Below are 18,145 nucleotides of genomic sequence, written 5' to 3'. Positions count from 1 at the left end.
CTTCCCATTATAAACTTTAAAATATGAACAATGTAACACACAAAGCAAAAAAGTAAATAGAAACAGTCAGCAATAGTGTCAGGGAGAGCTCACCTCTACATCCCCTGGATTCCACCAATAAGTGCATTGAGTGAACTACAAGGGCTGCCATTGCTGACCTGAGGAAGCTATCGGCCTGTCTGTTTTTGGGTTCCAAGCTTCCTGACTCTGGAGAAGTTCTATTCTCAATGAAGACTTCTCAGTAAAGTCCATTTTGAAAAACGAAATGATTCTGGGATTGCAGGGGTGCCTAATCCCAGGTGTGTGCAGCTTTCTTCACCAATAACCCTCAAGCCTGGTCTTTTTGTAGCATTGCACTTTTCCTATTGGCTCGCATTGAACCCTTGTGCTCCAGTTTGTATCGGCAGTCATCCACCCAGTATTCAGCGGCTCTGCTCAGAGTGCTGTGCGGCAGGCCCACTAATCATTCCAGAAGAGTGCTATGCGGCAGGCCCACTAATCACTCCAGGACAGTTCTGTGCTGCAAGTCCTGCTAATCCAGCAGAGTTTTCAAAGCTCCAGAGGGGAATATCCCAAGTGAGCCAGCTCTGCCGTGCCAGATTCCATCATATGTCCATTGTTCTGCGCTCAGGCTTCCTTCGCGCTCCTAGATTCAGAGTCCTCTGGAGGTTATCTGTGGGGACAGGTACCAGGGCGGAGCACACAGCTGCTGCTGGAAGAACTGGGGGTTAAGTCCAGGATGGGGATGACTAAGCCTGCCTGGTGGTGAAGTCCAAGAGCCAAGGAAGTAGGGGGCAGCGGGAGGAGGAAATGAGGGCAGAGTAGGGAATGGGGCCACACTAGAGTGTGCAGGCTGGGCAAATCTGCAAAAAAAAAAGAAGAGCAGACGGTCACATGACTGCACCTACACACAGTGATAATGTGAAAAGCAGCAGATTGAAGCATGTAGAGGACAGGGAACAAAGAGACAAGCAGAGCTGCTAAATAGTCATTTTTAAATACATATAGAGGATTTGGTTTAATGGCTAAAAAACTCTGTTCAGCCAATCCAGGAAAAAACTCTGGGGTTCCACTCAAATTTTTCTACAGTAATCAACATGAACAGCAAAAAATGGGGAGGCAAAGATGGCAATAAGAATACAATTGCATAAAAGTTGGGCAATTAAAGAAGTATGCCCAAAGCTCTTTTGGCCCTACTTCCCCTGTAGGTCACAGGAGTTTCATTTAGTTCTATACCTGTGACCCATATTCAGTATACTGTCAGCTGCCATCACTCAGCCGGTCCACAATCTAAAGGGACACCGACTTTAATGTCGGGATTCACCTAGATACCTGACCGGCAGTTGGTTCAGCCTCTCAGTGAGCTGCTGAGAGCCTAAACCAGCCACTCCCACCCCCTCCACAGCTCAGTGCTCCAGTGAGCTGCTGGGAGCTTGAACCAGCCACTCCCACCCCTCCACAGTTTGGCGCTCCAGTGAGCTGCTGAGAGCCTGAACCAGCCACTCCCACCCCCTCCACAGCTCGGCGCTCCAGTGAACTGCTGAGAGCCTGAACTAGCCACTCCCACCCCCTCCACAGCCCAGCACTCCAGTGAGCTGCTGAGAGCCTGAACCAGCCACTCCCACCCCCTCCACAGCCCAGCACTCCAGTCAGCTGCTGAGAGCCTGAACCAGCCACTCACCCCCTCCACAGCCCAGCAATCCAGTGAGCTGCTGAGAGCCTGAACCAGCCACTCACCCCCTCTCCTCAGACCGGCACTCCAGTGAGCTGTTGAGAGCCTGAACCAGCCACTCCCACCCCCTCCACAGCCCAGCACTCCAGTGAGCTGCTGAGAGCCTGAACCAGCCACTCCCACCCCCTCCACAGCCCGGCACTCCAGTGAGCTGCTGAGAGCCTGAACCAACCACTCCCACCCCCTCCACAGCCAAGCACTCTAGTGAGCTGCTGAGAGCCTGAACCAGCCACTCCCACCCCCTCCACAGCCCGGAACCCCAGTGAGCTGCTGAGAGCCTGAACAGCCACTCCCACCTCTTCAACAGCCCGGCACTCCAGTGAGCTGCTGAGAGCCTGAACCAGCCACTCCCACCCCCTCCACAGCCGGACACTCCAGTGAGCGCTGGATGGGCAGATCAGAGAGCCAATGACTGATAGACACAGCTCTCTGCTCTCTGAAGACCAAGAACTGAGCCATCAGCCATCTTTGATCACTCAGTTCCTGGTCCTAGAGGTGGTGGGGGACAGATGCAGATCTCTTTTATGGGCAAAACATCTTATCAGGCAACAAATATAAAAACAATTTATCCTAACGTATGGTCTGTGCTTTATTACAGCACCATCTTGTGGTAAATATTGTTAATGCAGGGATATAATTTGACTATTATTTTCAATAGACATTACAGTCTCTTTTGAATATTACAGAATTTTTCTCATTGGGTTTAGGTGGAAAATGTGACTCCTAGGTGAAGGTTGTGTGAATCTTGGATGTAAACATTTATGAATAAACATTTTTTTTTTTTACAACATATAGAAAATAAGCTAAAAAGAAGCAAAGCGCCCCCTGTAGCTTTTGGTTACCTGTGTCCCATCAGACAGGCAGAGGGAGCGTACGATGTCAGGGCTAGTGGAGAGAACGTAGGGGGCGACAGCCATGTTCTCTCTGTCAGCGGTCCCCATTGTACAATCATGTCCGTCCTTTGTCCTCCGTCTTCTCTTTTCTCTGAGCTCTCATGAACAACCTGATCTCTCCTGCATTCCAGATTACTGTCCCCTCCCAGACATCTGTTCTCGCTGGCTCTTGAAGTGTCTTTTCCAAGCGGTTGTGTCTCTGCTCTCTCCTCCTTGGTCTCTTCTAAAGATTCTTGCTTTTCCTCTGCTTCCCCAGAACTCTCTTCTGAGACTACTTGTGACTCCTCTGTGTCACCTCCAGCCTGGCTCACTGGGACTTGTGCGCTCTCTTTATACCGCTTACACTCTGGAAGGACACACAGGACACTTTATTACATGTGCGGCTTAGCAAACAGGGCAGCAAGCAAACCACAAACACAAAGAATGGAAATACGTGGTGAGAAAGGGTGAGATCTGGACCGCTTGTTAACTACTTGCTGACCGCTCTATAGCTGTTTTACTGCTACAGGGTGGCAGCTGTGCGCCAGATCACTTACAGGATCTCACAAAAGTGAGTACACCCCTCACATTTTTTTAAATATTTTATTCTATCTTTTCATGTGACAACACTGAAGAAATGACACTTTGCTACAATGTAAAGTAGTGAGTGTACAGCTTGTATAACAGTGTAAATTTGCTGTCCCCTCAAAATAACTCAACACACAGCCATTAATGTCTAAAGCACTGGCAACAAAAGTGAGTACACCCCCTAAGTGAAAATGTCCAAATTGGGCCCAATTAGTCATTTTCCCTCCCCGGTGTCATGTGACTCATTAGTGTTACAAGGTCTCAGGTGTGAAGGGGGAGCAGGTGTGTTAAATTTGGTGTTATCGCTCTCACTCTCTTATACTGGTCACTGGAAGTTCAACCTGGCACCTCATGGCAAAGAACTCTCTGAGGATCTGAAAAAAAAGAATTGCTGCTCTACATAAAGATGGCCTAGGCTATAAGAAGATTGCCAAGACCCTGAAACTGAGTTGCAGCACGGTGGTCAAGACCATACAGCGGTTTAGCAGGACAGGTTCCACTCAGAACAGGCCTCACCATGGTCAACTAAAGAAGTTGAGTGCACGTGCTCAGCATCATATCCAGAGGTTGTCTTTGGGAAATAGACGTATGAGTGCTGCCAGCATTGCTGCAGAGGTTGAAGGGGTGGGGGGTCAGCCTGTCAGTGCTCAGACCATACGCCGCACACTGCATCAAATTGTTCTGCCTAGCTGTCGCCCCAGAAGGAAACCTCTTCTAAAGATGATGCACAAGAAAAAAACAAGCAGACTAAGGACATGGATTACTAGAACCATGTCCTGTGGTCTGATGAGAACAAGATAAACTTATTTGGTTCAGATGGTGTCAGGCGTGTGTGGCGGCAACCAGGAGAGGAGTACAAAGACAAGTGTGTCTTGCCTACAGTCAAGCGTGGTGGTGGGAGTGTCATGGTCTGGGGCTGCATGAGTGCTGCTGGCACTAGGGAGCTACAGTTCATTGAGGGAACCATGAATGCCAACATGTACTGTGACATACTGAAGCAGAGCATGATCCCCTCCCTTCAGAGACTGGGCTGTAGGGCAGTATTCCAACATGATAACCCCAAACACACCTCCAAGATGACCACTGCCTTGCTAAAGAAGCTGAGGGTAAAGGTGATGGACTGGCCAAGCATGTCTCCAGACCTAAACCCTATTGAGCATCTGTGGGGCATCCTCAAACAGAAGGTGGAGGAGTGCAAGGTCTCTAACATCCACCAGCTTCATGATGTTGTCATGGAGGAGTGGAAGAGGACTCCAGTGGCAACCTGTGAAGCTCTGGTGAACTCCATGCCCAAGACCGTTAAGGCAGTGCTGGAAAATAATGGCGGCCTCACAAAATATTGACACTTTGGGCCCAATTTGGACATTTTCACTTAAGGGTGTACTCACTTTTGTTACCAGCGGTTTAGACATTAATGGCTGTGTGTTGAGTTATTTTGAGGGGACAGCAATTTACACTGTTATACAAGCTGTACACTCACTACTTTACATTGTAGCAAAGTGTCATTTCCTCAGTGGTGTCACATGAAAAGATAGAATAAAATATTTACAAAAATGTGAGGGGTGTACTTACTTTTGTGAGCTACTGTACATCTTTTTTTACACATGTTACTCAGCATAGGTATTAGAAGGGGGAGGGAACATTTTTAAAGTGGAATTAAACTTCCATCTATTGTTTGTACCTATAGGTAAGCCTATAATAAGGCTTACCTATAGGTACTGTAAATATCTCCTAAACTTGCACCATTTAGGAGATATTTACTGTAATTGCCGCCTATGACATCATCAGCGCATGCGCTTTGAAGGAATGGCCACCCATGCCGTTCCTTCAGAGCCCTGTGCCCTGACCAGCAGCTCCGAGTGACATCACGCGGCTCTGACCAGTCACACAAGGGGAGTCCATGGACCTGGAAGGAGGATGGGTGAAGATGGATGTGGCCACTGGCCGAGTCCAGCAGTTACCTGCAAACTAAGCCCTCATTGTAAGTTTCACATAATGTGCTAGTATACGATACATACTAGCACAATATGGCTTTACTTTTGCAGGTCAGGAAAAAAAACGGCTCTTTACTTCCTCTTTATGGCCAGTTAGGTTTAAACTGGAATTCCGAGTTTCAACAAATCTAAAAACATTATCCCAGTACATTGACTGTGCTTTCTTACAGCACCATCTTGTGGTAAACATTGGTAATGCGGGAATATGATTTTCAGTAGACATTTCTGTTCTCTTGAATGGCAGTATGCAGAATGTTTGCCTGCACACCCTTTATTCCTTACCCGAGTCTCTGTCATTATGTTCTGGCCCAGAGATCCTTTTTTTCGGTGTGTGGCTGAAAAAGAGAACAATCCACAGCTCAGCTTAAAGTGATTGTAAACCATCACATTGTAAAACAATCCATTCAATTTAAAATACAAATTAAATTCAAAACATTTGTGTATAGATTAGTGATCAACCGATATCGTTTTTTTGTTGCCAATACCGATATCGATATTTTGGCCAATGCATATCGGTATCAGCCGATATTGGCCGATATTTTTGTACATTTAAAAACATTTTTTTTTTTTGGCAGGTACTCTTGTGGAGGAATCTGGGGGTCTAAAAGACCCCAAACCCCTCCTCTGCACTTTAAATCAATTTACAAATACCTCAATGGTGATCTCAGCATAGAAAAAAAGCTATTCAGTCACAAGGATTGCATGAGGACTCGAGGACATACTGTACAATGCGATTGGAGGAGAAGCGTTTTAGCCTCAGACAATGCAGGGGGTTCTTTACTGTTAGGGCTACAAGATTGTGGAATTCTCTACCACAAGAGGTGGTTTCTGCGGGAAGTATGGCTAAAGACTCTTGGACGTACATCTCAAGGATCAGAACATTCAGGGGTATGAGAGATGATTACAGCCGCACACACCTACACAGGTTTAACTGGATGGACTATTGTCTTTATTCAACCTCACCTACTATGTAACTATGTAAGTATGTAACTACTATGTAACTATGTAAAAGCATTCAAAACGCCAAGTTTAGCTGTTTTGAATGCGGTAATTTTTTGGAATCTGACGCCGAGTACCCGGAAGTGATGTCATGACAACACTTTCGGGTTTTTGCATGGAGACCCGATCAGAGCCGAATGCGGCTTTGATCGGGTCTTCGGTGGCCGTGCAGGCTGGTTGCCCGGGTCTCCCGGTGGGACGGTAGACCTGGGCGAGCCGTGGAAGGCGGCGGGAGGGGGTGGGGGGGACGTCCCCTCCCGCTCCTTGTAATGACAGCCGAGTGGTTTCTCAGCCGCATCGGTTGTCATTACAAGACAGCCGACCGTCGGCTATGGACGCCGGTACAGGGGTGATGCCTCTAGTTGCAGACATACTCAGGTACAAGCACTTTCCCGAAATATCGGCAATATCAGTAACCTCAGGGGCCGATTCCGATATATCGGGGAAAGTGCATATAAGCCGTCGATATATCTGCATTGCCGATAATCGGTCGATCCCTAGTATAGATAAAAAAAACATTATAAATACTGATTTTCCCGGTGAAAGGCTGTGCAGGGGGGGGGGGGGGTTGTTCAGAACAAGTCTGATTACCTTGAAAACAACCCATTAAGTTTAAAGTAGAAATGAACGCAAAATATATCTGTATAGATATATATAAAAATTATAAATACCTTTTTTTCCTTTTTTTATAAGTGATCACATTCCCTCTGTTCTCAGCTGCATAAGAGATGGGGGGAGGGAGAAACAGCAGCGCACTGATCTTCCCAGTGAAAGGCTGTTCAGAGGGAGAGGGGGTTGGGCGGGTGTCAGGACAAGTCTGATTACCTTGCAAAACAACCCATTCAGTTTAAAATAGAAATGAATGCAAAATATATCTGTATAGATATATATATAAAAAAATTATAAATACCTTTTTTCCATATTTTATAAGTGATCACATCCCCCCTGTTCTAAGCTGCATAAGAGCTGGGGGAGGAGAAACAGCAGAACACTGATCTTCCCAATGAATAGCTATGCAGGTAGGCATGTCAGGGCAAGTCTGATCATTGAAGGAGAACAGGCTGAGTTCTCAGCATAGCTAGAGAACTGATCACGCTGTGCTCTCATGCCTAGTGTGGTCAGTTTTTAATAGGAAAGCAGAGGGACTGGCAGGAACACCAGGGATTTCACACAAAGGAAGCAATACAAAGAGATCAGGAGACTTTCTCATACAAGTACATGGTACAGCAGCCACATATCAGGAATATGAAATGTTGGCTTTACATATTCTCTAAAAAGAGTGCCCAGTATTTCCAAATATTTCTTTTGCAGCGATTCTGCCCGCGATCCGATACACCAGTATGTGAAGGGAGCCTCATGCATTCCCTGAATGAAGTCACAGTGCTTGTCATACCTCCCAACTTTCTATGGACATCCATTAGCAAAAATTTGTAGGCATAAGACACACCCCCTGCCACACCCCCTATAAAGGAGAATTGTGCAAGAAAAAAATAAAAATTGATTTGCTAAACCCAAAAGTGCTTTTTTAACCCCTTCTTTTCCTTTATACTGGCTTTTGGAATTTACGGATGCAGCGATTTAGTAACTGGATGAAAGGTTTAGCACTGGGAAACACTTATAAAAAGTGCATTTTATATACAACTATATATAGGTCAGACCAAAATGAGGGAGAAATGAGGAGGAAAGAGGGACTTTGTTCCCAATCAGGGACAGTTGGGAGCACTGGTGTTTGTATTGTCCCCTCACCCCCTTATACTTACCTAGTCTATCTCGATCCAGTGCTGCTCTTTCTTCCTCCCCCCTCAGAACCCAGTGAAGGAGCCGTTGGCCCCTGCTGCTGTCAATCAAATCCTGTGAGGAGGGGGCGGGGCCGAGCCAGGCTGTGTGTGTCTATGGATGCACACTGCCTGGCTTGGAAGCAAGCCCACATGTGTGTCCCCATTTGAAGTGGCTTCCTACATGCAGAAGAGGAGGAGCCAGGAGAGCTGGCAGGGGACCCCAGAAGCTTCAGGTTTAAAGATAAGGAATGACTCTTTATATCTTTCCTAAAAAACTCCCGCTGTCCTTATATTGGAAGAGCAGCCATTATACACACTGAGTGCCTGACACCTTCACACACTGTGGGGTCCATGTATAAAAAGTTTGCTGAACGATCAACATTTTATTCTCTTTGCCGAAAAAAAAATATATATATATAATTCTTGGGGGTTCTAAGTAATTTTTTAGCAAAAAACACTGATTTTTACTTGTAAGGACACTTGTGCGACGTATAATGCGATTTGGGACTGCAAAATCGCATGACAAGTCGTTCTTCATTATTTCCAATGAGTGGCATTCATATTTGTGCGACTTGAAGTCACACCGACTTTGATGCGTTGTGAGGTCCAAAGACATTCAAGCCCAGTCAAACTTGCATCAAAATTGCGGCAACAAAGTCGCGGCATAATCGCGGTAAAATCGTGCGACTTTAAAGTCGCACAAGTGTGAAAGGGGCCTAAACCAAAATAAGTGCCAGAAAAGGCCCGGTCTTCAGGTGGATACTTAGACCCCTGTGTGTTTGTTGGCTGACCCCTCCACTGCAGCCTGCTGGGTGACACCGCAGCAAGGAAGGGTCCCATTGCATTATGGGAGCTGATATTTAATTTTCTGATTCTGGGCAGTTCAGCTGGGGAGGAGGAGTGGCCACATGGGGGAGCTCAAATGTAAATTCTCACACCTGTATCTGGCAGTTAGATTATTGTAATTATTATTATTATTATTATTATTATTAGAGGCACAATACAGAAAACAATAGAAGACCCATTTACCTCTCTTGTTGATTCTTGAAGTATTTTATTCCTTTGGCAAATGGATTCTCCTCAATCTTCAGCAGAGAGAGCTGTTGGAGAGAGCAGAGAGAGGAGGATAAGGGGGAGGGGTATGAATATAAGTGGGAGGGGTCTATGACAGATGGAAGGACTAATCTACTACTATATTAATTGGAGTCATTAAATAATATCCTATCATTATTTTATTTTGGTGCTTTTTGGGTGGAGCATGCTATGCATGGCCATCTTTAATATTGATTGGACCCTGGGCAAAAAATTTTTTGGGCCCTCCCGAATTCACTTATCAACTATTTGCGGGCTCAAGGGGCAGCTGCTTTGGGCCTCACAATAATGACTGGGCCCGGGGCAGCTGCCCCTTTTGCCCTGCGTTAAAGACGGCCCTGATACTATGGATGAAATAATAATCAAGAAGCTTGAGTTAGCTGTGAGCTGCACTGTGCACGCCTGCTACGCTTCATTTAGCGTGACATACAAAAGTGTGAGGAGCCAATGTAAAAACGCAGAAAGCAATGTATTAACCACTTGCTGACCAGCAGTTATTACGGCGGCAAGTCGGCAGGTTCCCGCAAATTGCTGTACCTGTACGGCGGTTTGCGAGAGCGATCCTGTGGTGTGACCGCTCGCCAGCAGGGAAGCCAAGGCGCGCAGGGCCGGCGGCCGCGATTGCCATGGGCCCCCCGCGATCGCTCCCCGTGAAGAGAGAATGGCAGTCTGCTGTTGTAAACACAGCAGACCGTTGTTCTCTCTCCTATCAACACAGAGCTCCTGTGTTCCTCCTATTTAGTATCAAAGGTCTCTGTGTTGATATTACAAGTCCCATCCCCCCACAGTTAGAAAACACTCCCCTAGGCTCACACTTAACACTTTAATCGCCCCTGGGTTAACCCCTCCCCTGCCAGTGACATTATTACAGTAGCAGTACATATTTTTAGCACTGATTACTGTAGTAATGTCACTGGTCCCCCCAAAAGTGTCAAAAATGGCAGTGAGGGGTCCGATCTGTCCGCTGCAATGTCACAGTCCCGCTAAAAATGGCAGATTGCCGCCATTGCTATTAAAAAATAAATAAATAAATAAATAAAAATGACATAAATCTTTCCCCTAGTTTGTAGAGGCAAAAACTTATTGGGAGTTTTTTTTTACCAAAAAGATGTAGCAGAATACAAATTGGCCAAAAATTATGAAAAATTTAGATTTTTAATTTTTTTTTTATTGGGAATTTTATATAGCAGAATGTGAAAAATATTGTTTTTTTTTTTTTTTTTTTTTTAGAATTGTCGCTCTTTTTTTGTTTATAGCGCAAAAAATAAAAATCGCACAGGTGATCAAATACCACCAAAAGAAAGCTCTGTTTGTGGGAAAAAAAGGACATCAGTTTTATTTGGGTACAGTGTCGCATGACCACGCAATTTTCCGTTAAAGTAACGCAGCACCGAATTGCAAAAAATGGCCTGGTCATTAAGGGGCAAATCCTTCCGGTCCAATACTGGTTAAAGATCTTAAGATTTACCAACAACTATGTAACAATTACAACTGGTCAAAGCAAGTTTCTAATCCTTATCCAATCAGGGGGAGCTCTTGCAATACATAGTTTTTTGGTAGATCTCAAGGAGATTGTACAATCAGATTGTAGGGGGTGTGGTCAGATGGGTTTTGGTGAGTTGGGCTGGCAGAGATTGGTGGGAAGAAGAGGTGTGATGAGGACTTCGCTGACCCTGGGGTTCTGGTAGCTGGTCACCGCAATGAAAGACGTCTCAGGGAAGGAGACGGAGGTTGCCGGCCGGGGTGGAGATCCGCCATTGGAGGTTGGGATGATGTAGAGGTGCAAGGAGTAACGGTGCATGGACTGAAGAACGATCTGGGGGGACATAAAACATCACATGAGCCGATAACTAGAGCTGAGAACTCTGCCGAACCTCCAAATAAAACCCAAAGCTGTCCATAGATGGGTCAAAATTTGGCCGGTGCAGCAGGGACTGCCCAAATTTCATTCCATCTATGGCTGTTTCTGATAGAGAGAAGTCGATCCAACGATCAACAATAAACAAAAATGAGGTGAAAAATAACATAAAAACCACTCAAACAAAATGAAAAAAAAAAAAAAAAAAACATTCAAACTAAATAAGGAAAAAAAAACACCAAAAAAGTGAAACAAAATAAAGAAGTAAAACCAAAAAAATAAAAATAAAATACTGGTAAAAAAAACATAAAAAAATGAAAAAAAACTATTTTAAAAACATGAAAAAAATAACACATTCAAACAAACAAAAACAAAATTGAAAAAGATAAATAAAAAATGAGGGGGAAAAAAAAAACATAAAAAATGTAAAAAACATGAAGAAAAAAACATAAAAAAAATAAAAGAGTCAAACAAAAAGAGAAAAAAGACATAAAAGAGCAATAAAATAGTCAAACAAAATGAAGGAAAAACATGAAAAGAAAAATAAAATATCCAAACAAAATAAGGATAAGAAACACTAACAAGGTAAAATAAACAAAATAAAGAAATAACACATAAAAAAAGATAAAATACTCAAGAAAATAAGGGGAAAAAACATAAAAAAATATGAAAAATAACATTAAAATACTCAAGAAAATAAGGGAAAAAAATATATGAAAAAATAACATATTCAAACTAAAGAAAGAAAATTAAAAGGTGAAATAAACAAAATGAGGGGGGAAAACCCCATAAAAAAAACTCAAACAAAATGAAGAAACAAAATACACAAAATGAAGAAAAAATTAAAAATAAAAGGAATAATATATGCAAACAAACTGAGGGGAAAAAACATTTAAATAAAATGAAATAAACAAAAGGGGGGGGGGGGAAAGTAAACATAAAAAAGATGAGTAAGAAAAATGAGGGGAAAAAATAAAAAAAATAACAGCCAAAAAAAATGAAGGAAAAACATGAAAAAATAAAATACTCAAACAAAATGAGGGGAAAAAACATAAAACACAATAAAATATTCAAACAAAATGAGAAAAAATTCAAGACATAATAAAATTAGTGGGTAGGTTGGGGGGGGTGATATAGGGTTAAATTGGGGGGAGTTAGGTGAACGGTATTTGGGGATTAATCTGTTCTGGTAATCTTATGTGAGATGTGTGTTTATGTCTCTCGTTTTTACTGTATTTTGGAAAATTAATAAAATATTTATCAAAAAAAAAACCCATAATAAATATAGTGGGTAGGTTGGGGGGGGGGGGTGAGATAGGGTTAGATTAGGGGGAGTTGGGTGGAGGGTATTTGGGGATTAATCTGTACTGGTAATCTTATGTGAGATGTGTGTTTATGTCTCTCCTTTTTACTGTTTACAGTATTTTGGAAAATTATTTATAAAAAAACAAAAACACAATAAAATTGTAAAACAAAATGAGGGAAAAAAGACATTTAAAAAATGCTCAAATAAAATGAGGAAAAAATATAGATATAAAAAACTGACAAAAATGAGGGAAAAAACCCTGAAAAATCTATACATTACCAAAGTAAAACGGAAAAAAGCATAAAAACAAAAATATTGAAACAAATTAAATATTTTTTTAATACACTAACAAAAAAAAAAAAAAATATATATATATATATATATATATATATATATATATATATATATATAATGATAAAAAAGCTCAAAATGAGGGGGGGGGGGGAACTGAAAAATAAATAAATAAATAAAGTACTCAAGATGAGGGAGGAAAAAAAAAGTACTCAAAGTGAAGAAATAAACATAAAACAGAGTGAAATAGAGAGATTTTTTTAAGGTGTATTTGTTTTCCAAGCAAATTTCACTTAAGCAGAGAAAATGTTGAAATTGGAAGCTAATTTTGCCAAGTTTCTGGCGAATCAAACCGATAATTTTGCAACAAAATCAATTTCACTGAAGCGCCTCGACTCATCGTTACTCCTTACCTGTCCCCCCTGACTAAGGGTGTTGTTGGTCAGTCGGATCTTGTTGAAGCAGATGGGTCTCTCCATCCAGCGGTGGCCAGGGGCCGGAGATTCTGGGTGGAGGTAGAAGCGGGTCGGTGGTCCCGGTTCTGCTCGGCCGCTCCTGCTCCATACTCCATCCCTCCACTTGTAGCGATTCTCACCCTCCGGCACAGCCTGGACACACAGGGAGTAGAGACGGTGCGGATCCAGGCCGGAGAGGGACACCAAGAACTCTGGGAACATGCGCCTGATAGAAAGAGGAGTGAGATCAGTTCATCGGATGTCACTAATATATTCAAATAAACTACAATGTTACAATACACAGTATCTCACAAAAGTAAGTACACCCCTCACATTTTTGTAATTATTTTATTATATCTTTTCATGTGACAACACTGAAGAAATGAAACTTTGCTACAATGTAAAGTAGTGAGCTTGTATAACCACTTCTGGACCGGGATGTTTTACCCCCCTAATGACCAGGCCCTTTTTTTGTGATTTGGGACTGCGTTACTTTTACTGAAAATTGCGCAGTCGTGCGGCGTTGTATCCAAATAAAATTGATGTCCTTTTTTTCCCCCACAAACAGAGCTTTCTTTTTGGTGGTTTTTGATCACCTCTGCAATTTTTATTTTTTGCACTATAAATAAAAAAAGAGCGACCATTTTGAAAAAAAAAAAAAAATTTTCACATTCTGCTATATAACATTCCCAAAAAAAATGTAAAAATCCAATTTTTCATCCTTTTAGACCAATTTGTATTCTGCTAAATATTTTTGATAAAAAAAAAAAAAAATCTCAATAAGCGCAAGTTATCGCATTTACAAACTACGGGAAAGATTTATGTCATTTTTATTTATTTATTTTTTTACTAGTAATGGCGGCGATCTGCGATTTTTAGAAGGACTGCGACATTGCGGCGGACAGATCGGACCCCTAACTGACATTTTTGAAACTTTTGGGGGGACCAGTGACATTACTACAGTAATCAGTGCTAAAAATATGCACTGTTACTGTAATAATGACACTGGCAGGGAAGGGGTTAACCTAGCGGTGTTCAAAGGGTTATATGTGTCCCTAGGGGGTGTTTACTAACTGTATGGGGGAGGGACTTGTGAAATGATCATAGAGACCTGTGATCCTACATAGAAGGATCACAGACGCTCTGTGATCATTTCAGAGAGAAGAACGGTCAGCTGTGTTTAGAACAGCTGACCGTCCTTCTCTCTTAGCGGGGAGCGATCGTGGGTGGCCGGCAGCAATCAGTGCTGCTGGTCCCGTAGATCGGCATCACCACTGCCTAGTGGGGGCAGGTGCACGCCGCCGGCAGCGCACGCTCGTCCCCCAGCACCATGCTCGCGACCGACGTAGGGCTAGTACGGCGGGTGGTCTTAATGTGGATAACAGTGTAAATTTGCTGTCCCCTCAAAATAGCTCAACACAAAGCCAATAATGCATAAACCGTAGGCAACAAAAGTGAGTACACCCCTAAGTGAAAATGTCCAAATTGGGCCCAATTAGCTATTTTCCTGGTAGCTCATCTCCCTGTCTTGGCTGTAGTCCATCTCCCTCTCTCAGTGGTAGCCTGTCCCCCTTTCTTGGTGGTAGCTCGCCCCTTCTCTTGGTTGTAGTCCATCTCCCTCTCTAAGTGGTAGCCTGCCCCCCTCCCTGAGTAGTAGTCTGTCTCCCTCCCTTAGCAGTAGCCTGTAGGTCTCCTTTGCCAGTAGTCCATTCCCCTCTCTTAGTGGTAGCCTGTTCCTCTCTCTCAGTGATAGCCTGTCCCCTTCCCCCCAGTGGTAATCTGTCCCCTTCTGTCAGGGATAGTTTGTTCGCTTCTCTCAGTGACAGCCTGTCCCCTTCTCTCAGTGGTAGCCTCTCTCCTCTCTTGGTGGTAACCTGTCCTTTCCCCTAAGCAGTAGCTTGTCTCTCTAACTTGGCAGTAGCCCATCCCTCTCTCTCAGCATTGCCTGTCCTCCCTTTTTTGGTGGTATCTTGGCTGTAGTCCATTGCCCGCTTTCAGTGGTTTCTTGTCCACCTCTGTTGGTGGTAGCTTGCCCCCTTCTCTTGGCTGTAGTCCATTGCCCCCTCTCAGTGGTAGCCTGCTCCCCTCTCTTGGTGGTAGCTCATCCCCTTCTCTTGGTTGTAGTCCATCTCCCTCTCTTAGTGGTAGCCTGCCCCCCTCCTTGAGTAGTAGTCTATCTCCCTCCCTTAGCAGTAGCCTTTAGGCCTCCATTGCCAGTAGTCCATTCCCCTCTCTTAGTGGTAGCCTGTTCCCCTCTCTCAGTGATAGCCTGTCTCCTTCTCTCAGTGGTAGCCTCTCCCCTCTCTTGGTGGTACCCTGTCCACCTCTCTTGGTGGTGTCTCATCCCCTTCTCTTGGCTGTAGTCCATTGCCCACTCTCAGTGGTAGCCTGTCCCCTTCTCTTGGTTGTAGCATATCCCCTTCTTTTGGTTGTAGTCCATCTCCCTCTCTTATTTGTAGCCTGTTCGCTCCCTGAGTAGTAGTCTAACTCCCTTCCTTAGCAGTAGTCTGTAGGCCTTCCTTGCCAGTTGTCCATTCCCTTCTCTTGGTGGTAGCCTGTTCCCCTCTCTCAGTGATAGTCTGTCCCTGTTTCTCTCTCAGTGGTAGCCTCTGCCCTCTCTTGGTGATAGTCTGTCCCCTTCTCTCAGTGATAGTCTGTCCCCTTCGGTCAATGATGGCCTGTCTGCTTCCCTTAGCCATAGCCTGTCCCCCTTTTTTGGTGGTAGTCCATCCACCTCTCTTGGGAATAGCCTGCCCCCCTTTTTTGGTGGTAGTCCATCCACCTCTCTTGGGAATAGCCTGCCCCCCTTTTTTGGTGGTAGTCCATCCACCTCTCTTGGGAATAGCCTGCCCCCTTCCTTGGAGGTGGCCTGCCCATCTCATTCAGAGGTAGCCTGCCCCCCTCCCCCCACAGTGGTGACCAGCCTCCTTCCCTTGGTAGTAGCTCACCTGCCATTTTTGGTTAGTATCATTTCGGTTCCCACAGAGTTGAACTTCTCCCACAGTTCCTTGTTCTCCAGCCGGGCGCTAATCCGTGGAGAGGTAGGTTGTGGCAAGGCAGAGGAGCAGTACTGAGGGGGAAAATAGTACCCGGCCGATGGGGAGAAGTTTGTACCTGAATAACAAAGAATGGAAAAAGTTACACCACCATCTTTATGACTTGGGACCCTAAATACTTCATGTACATGGTGACAATGTCTGCGCTCTACTGCAACCCAAAGGTTTAGAGCACATTGGAACACTGAGGGGTCTCCTCTTGTAAGCTAAAACACAAACGTTGCTGTTACCCATAGCAACTGCATTCTATCATCACCTTCCCAAATTAGGCTGGAAGATTGCTATTGGAAACAGGTCTGCTTTGGTTTCACAAAGAATGCTAAATAATAGAAATCGGAGCGAGGAAATTCATCAATCACTTTTTCAGTTTGAGAACTACAGGATTTCATTAGAAAGCATTTATTCATTGACTGTTCTAATTATTGAAAAGGTATAGAGAAGGAAGTGAATGAAGGAAGGAAGGAAGTGAATGAAGGCAGGAAAGAAGATGGGAAGATCAGACAGTCCTTTGTAGGGTTCCTCCAGAGATTGCTAGGGGTTCCTTAAACTGTGGTCGATTGACCTCCCATCTGATGATGCCTGCAAAGTTCCATTGGCACTGAAACCAACTGCATGACACCAATGATCATTGTAGCTGTATGTAGGGGCTATTCTTCCCACTGACCATAAATGTAAGGGGCATTTACCTAATAACCCCTAATTAATGTATTTAGGCGGGGGTTCCCTGAGACCAGAAAGTTATTTTAAATGTTCCTCTGGTGTAAAATGGTTAAGAAAGGCTTTTCTAGATGAATAAATTAGACAGATAGATAGATAGACAAACAGACAGACAGACAGACAGACAGATAGACAGACAGACAGACAGACAGACAGACAGACAGATAGATAGATAGACAGATAGATAGATAGATAGATAGATAGATAGATAGATAGATAGATAGATAGATAGATAGATAGATAGATAGATAGATAGATAGATAGATAGATAGATAGATAGATAGATAGATAGATAGATAGATAGATAGATAGATAGATAGATAGATAGATAGATAGATAGATACTCACCCATTTCTCGGCTGAGCGGGGCAGGTGTGGTCAGGCAGCAGCCTAGTGTCAGCGTGTTGTGCATTGTGTGGTCTAGCCCCGGGGGCAGAGGATGGATGTTATATACAGGGGGTGGGGTGACAATATACAGCCGGGAGGGGTGTACTCATCACTTTAAGGAAAAGAAAACAAAATACCACAAATTATGGCGTGAGAATCACCCAAACCATTCCACACCTAACATGACTATGCTAACCCATCCCAACCAATCACACTTTATTCTGCATGGGTAGACCAGTAAAAGGTCAATTGTATTTGATCCCTATGGGTTATTTTAACTTATTTGTTTGCTATCTATCTATCTATCTATCTATCTATCTATCTATCTATCTATCTATCTATCTATCTATCTATCTATCTATCTATCTATCTATCTGTCTATCTGTCTATCTGTCTATCTGTCTATCTATCTATCTATCTATCTATCTATCTATCTATCTATCTATCTATCTATCTATCTATCTATCTATCTATCTATCTATCTATCTATCTATCTATCTAATCCTATTCACTGAACTTCTTGGGGTTTTTTTCCTCTTTTATAAGATGATGTAGAATTAGCAGCATACAATGACGTATAATGAATATGCTTTAATGGGGGCATATTATAAATATATTACAGTGGGGGCATATAATAAATATATTACAGTGGGGGCATATAATAAATATATTACAGTGGGGGCATATAATAAATATATTACAGTGGGGGCATATAATGACATAATAAAATATAATGTAGTGGGGGCATATAATGACATGTAATGAATATACCATAGCGGGGGCATATAATAAATATATTACAGTGGGGGCATATAATGACATAAAACAAATATATTCAAGTGGGGGGCATATAATGAGAGGGGATTATACAGTAATATAGTATATAATGACATGTAATTAATATATTATAGTGGGAACATATAATGTCATATATTAAATAAATGATATTGGGGACATATAATGACATAGAATAAATAAATTGTGTTGGGGCATATAATGACATATAATAAATAAATTGTG

At 43.2% G+C, this 18,145-nt stretch overlaps 1 protein-coding gene across 1 annotated transcript; it reads right to left on the bottom strand.

Moving 5' to 3' along the window:
* Window positions 1-311: 311 nt before the first annotated feature.
* LOC309558522 (uncharacterized protein) lies at window positions 312-15,951 on the bottom strand. The gene is made up of 7 exons (XM_082261602.1): window positions 15,914-15,951; window positions 12,924-13,191; window positions 10,728-10,871; window positions 8,993-9,063; window positions 5,469-5,521; window positions 2,575-2,971; window positions 312-863 (listed from the first exon to the last, which is right to left on the bottom strand). The coding sequence occupies exons 1-7, from the start codon at window positions 15,934-15,936 to the stop codon at window positions 653-655; spliced, it is 1,167 nt and encodes a 388-aa protein (XP_082117728.1). The 5' UTR covers window positions 15,937-15,951; the 3' UTR covers window positions 312-652.
* Window positions 15,952-18,145: the final 2,194 nt, after the last annotated feature.

This window comes from Pelophylax lessonae (assembly GCF_965119305.1).
Source record: "Pelophylax lessonae genome assembly, chromosome: 6".
NCBI classification, from domain to species: Eukaryota; Metazoa; Chordata; class Amphibia; order Anura; family Ranidae; genus Pelophylax; species Pelophylax lessonae.
This window is presented reverse-complemented; position numbering and strand designations above follow the sequence as displayed.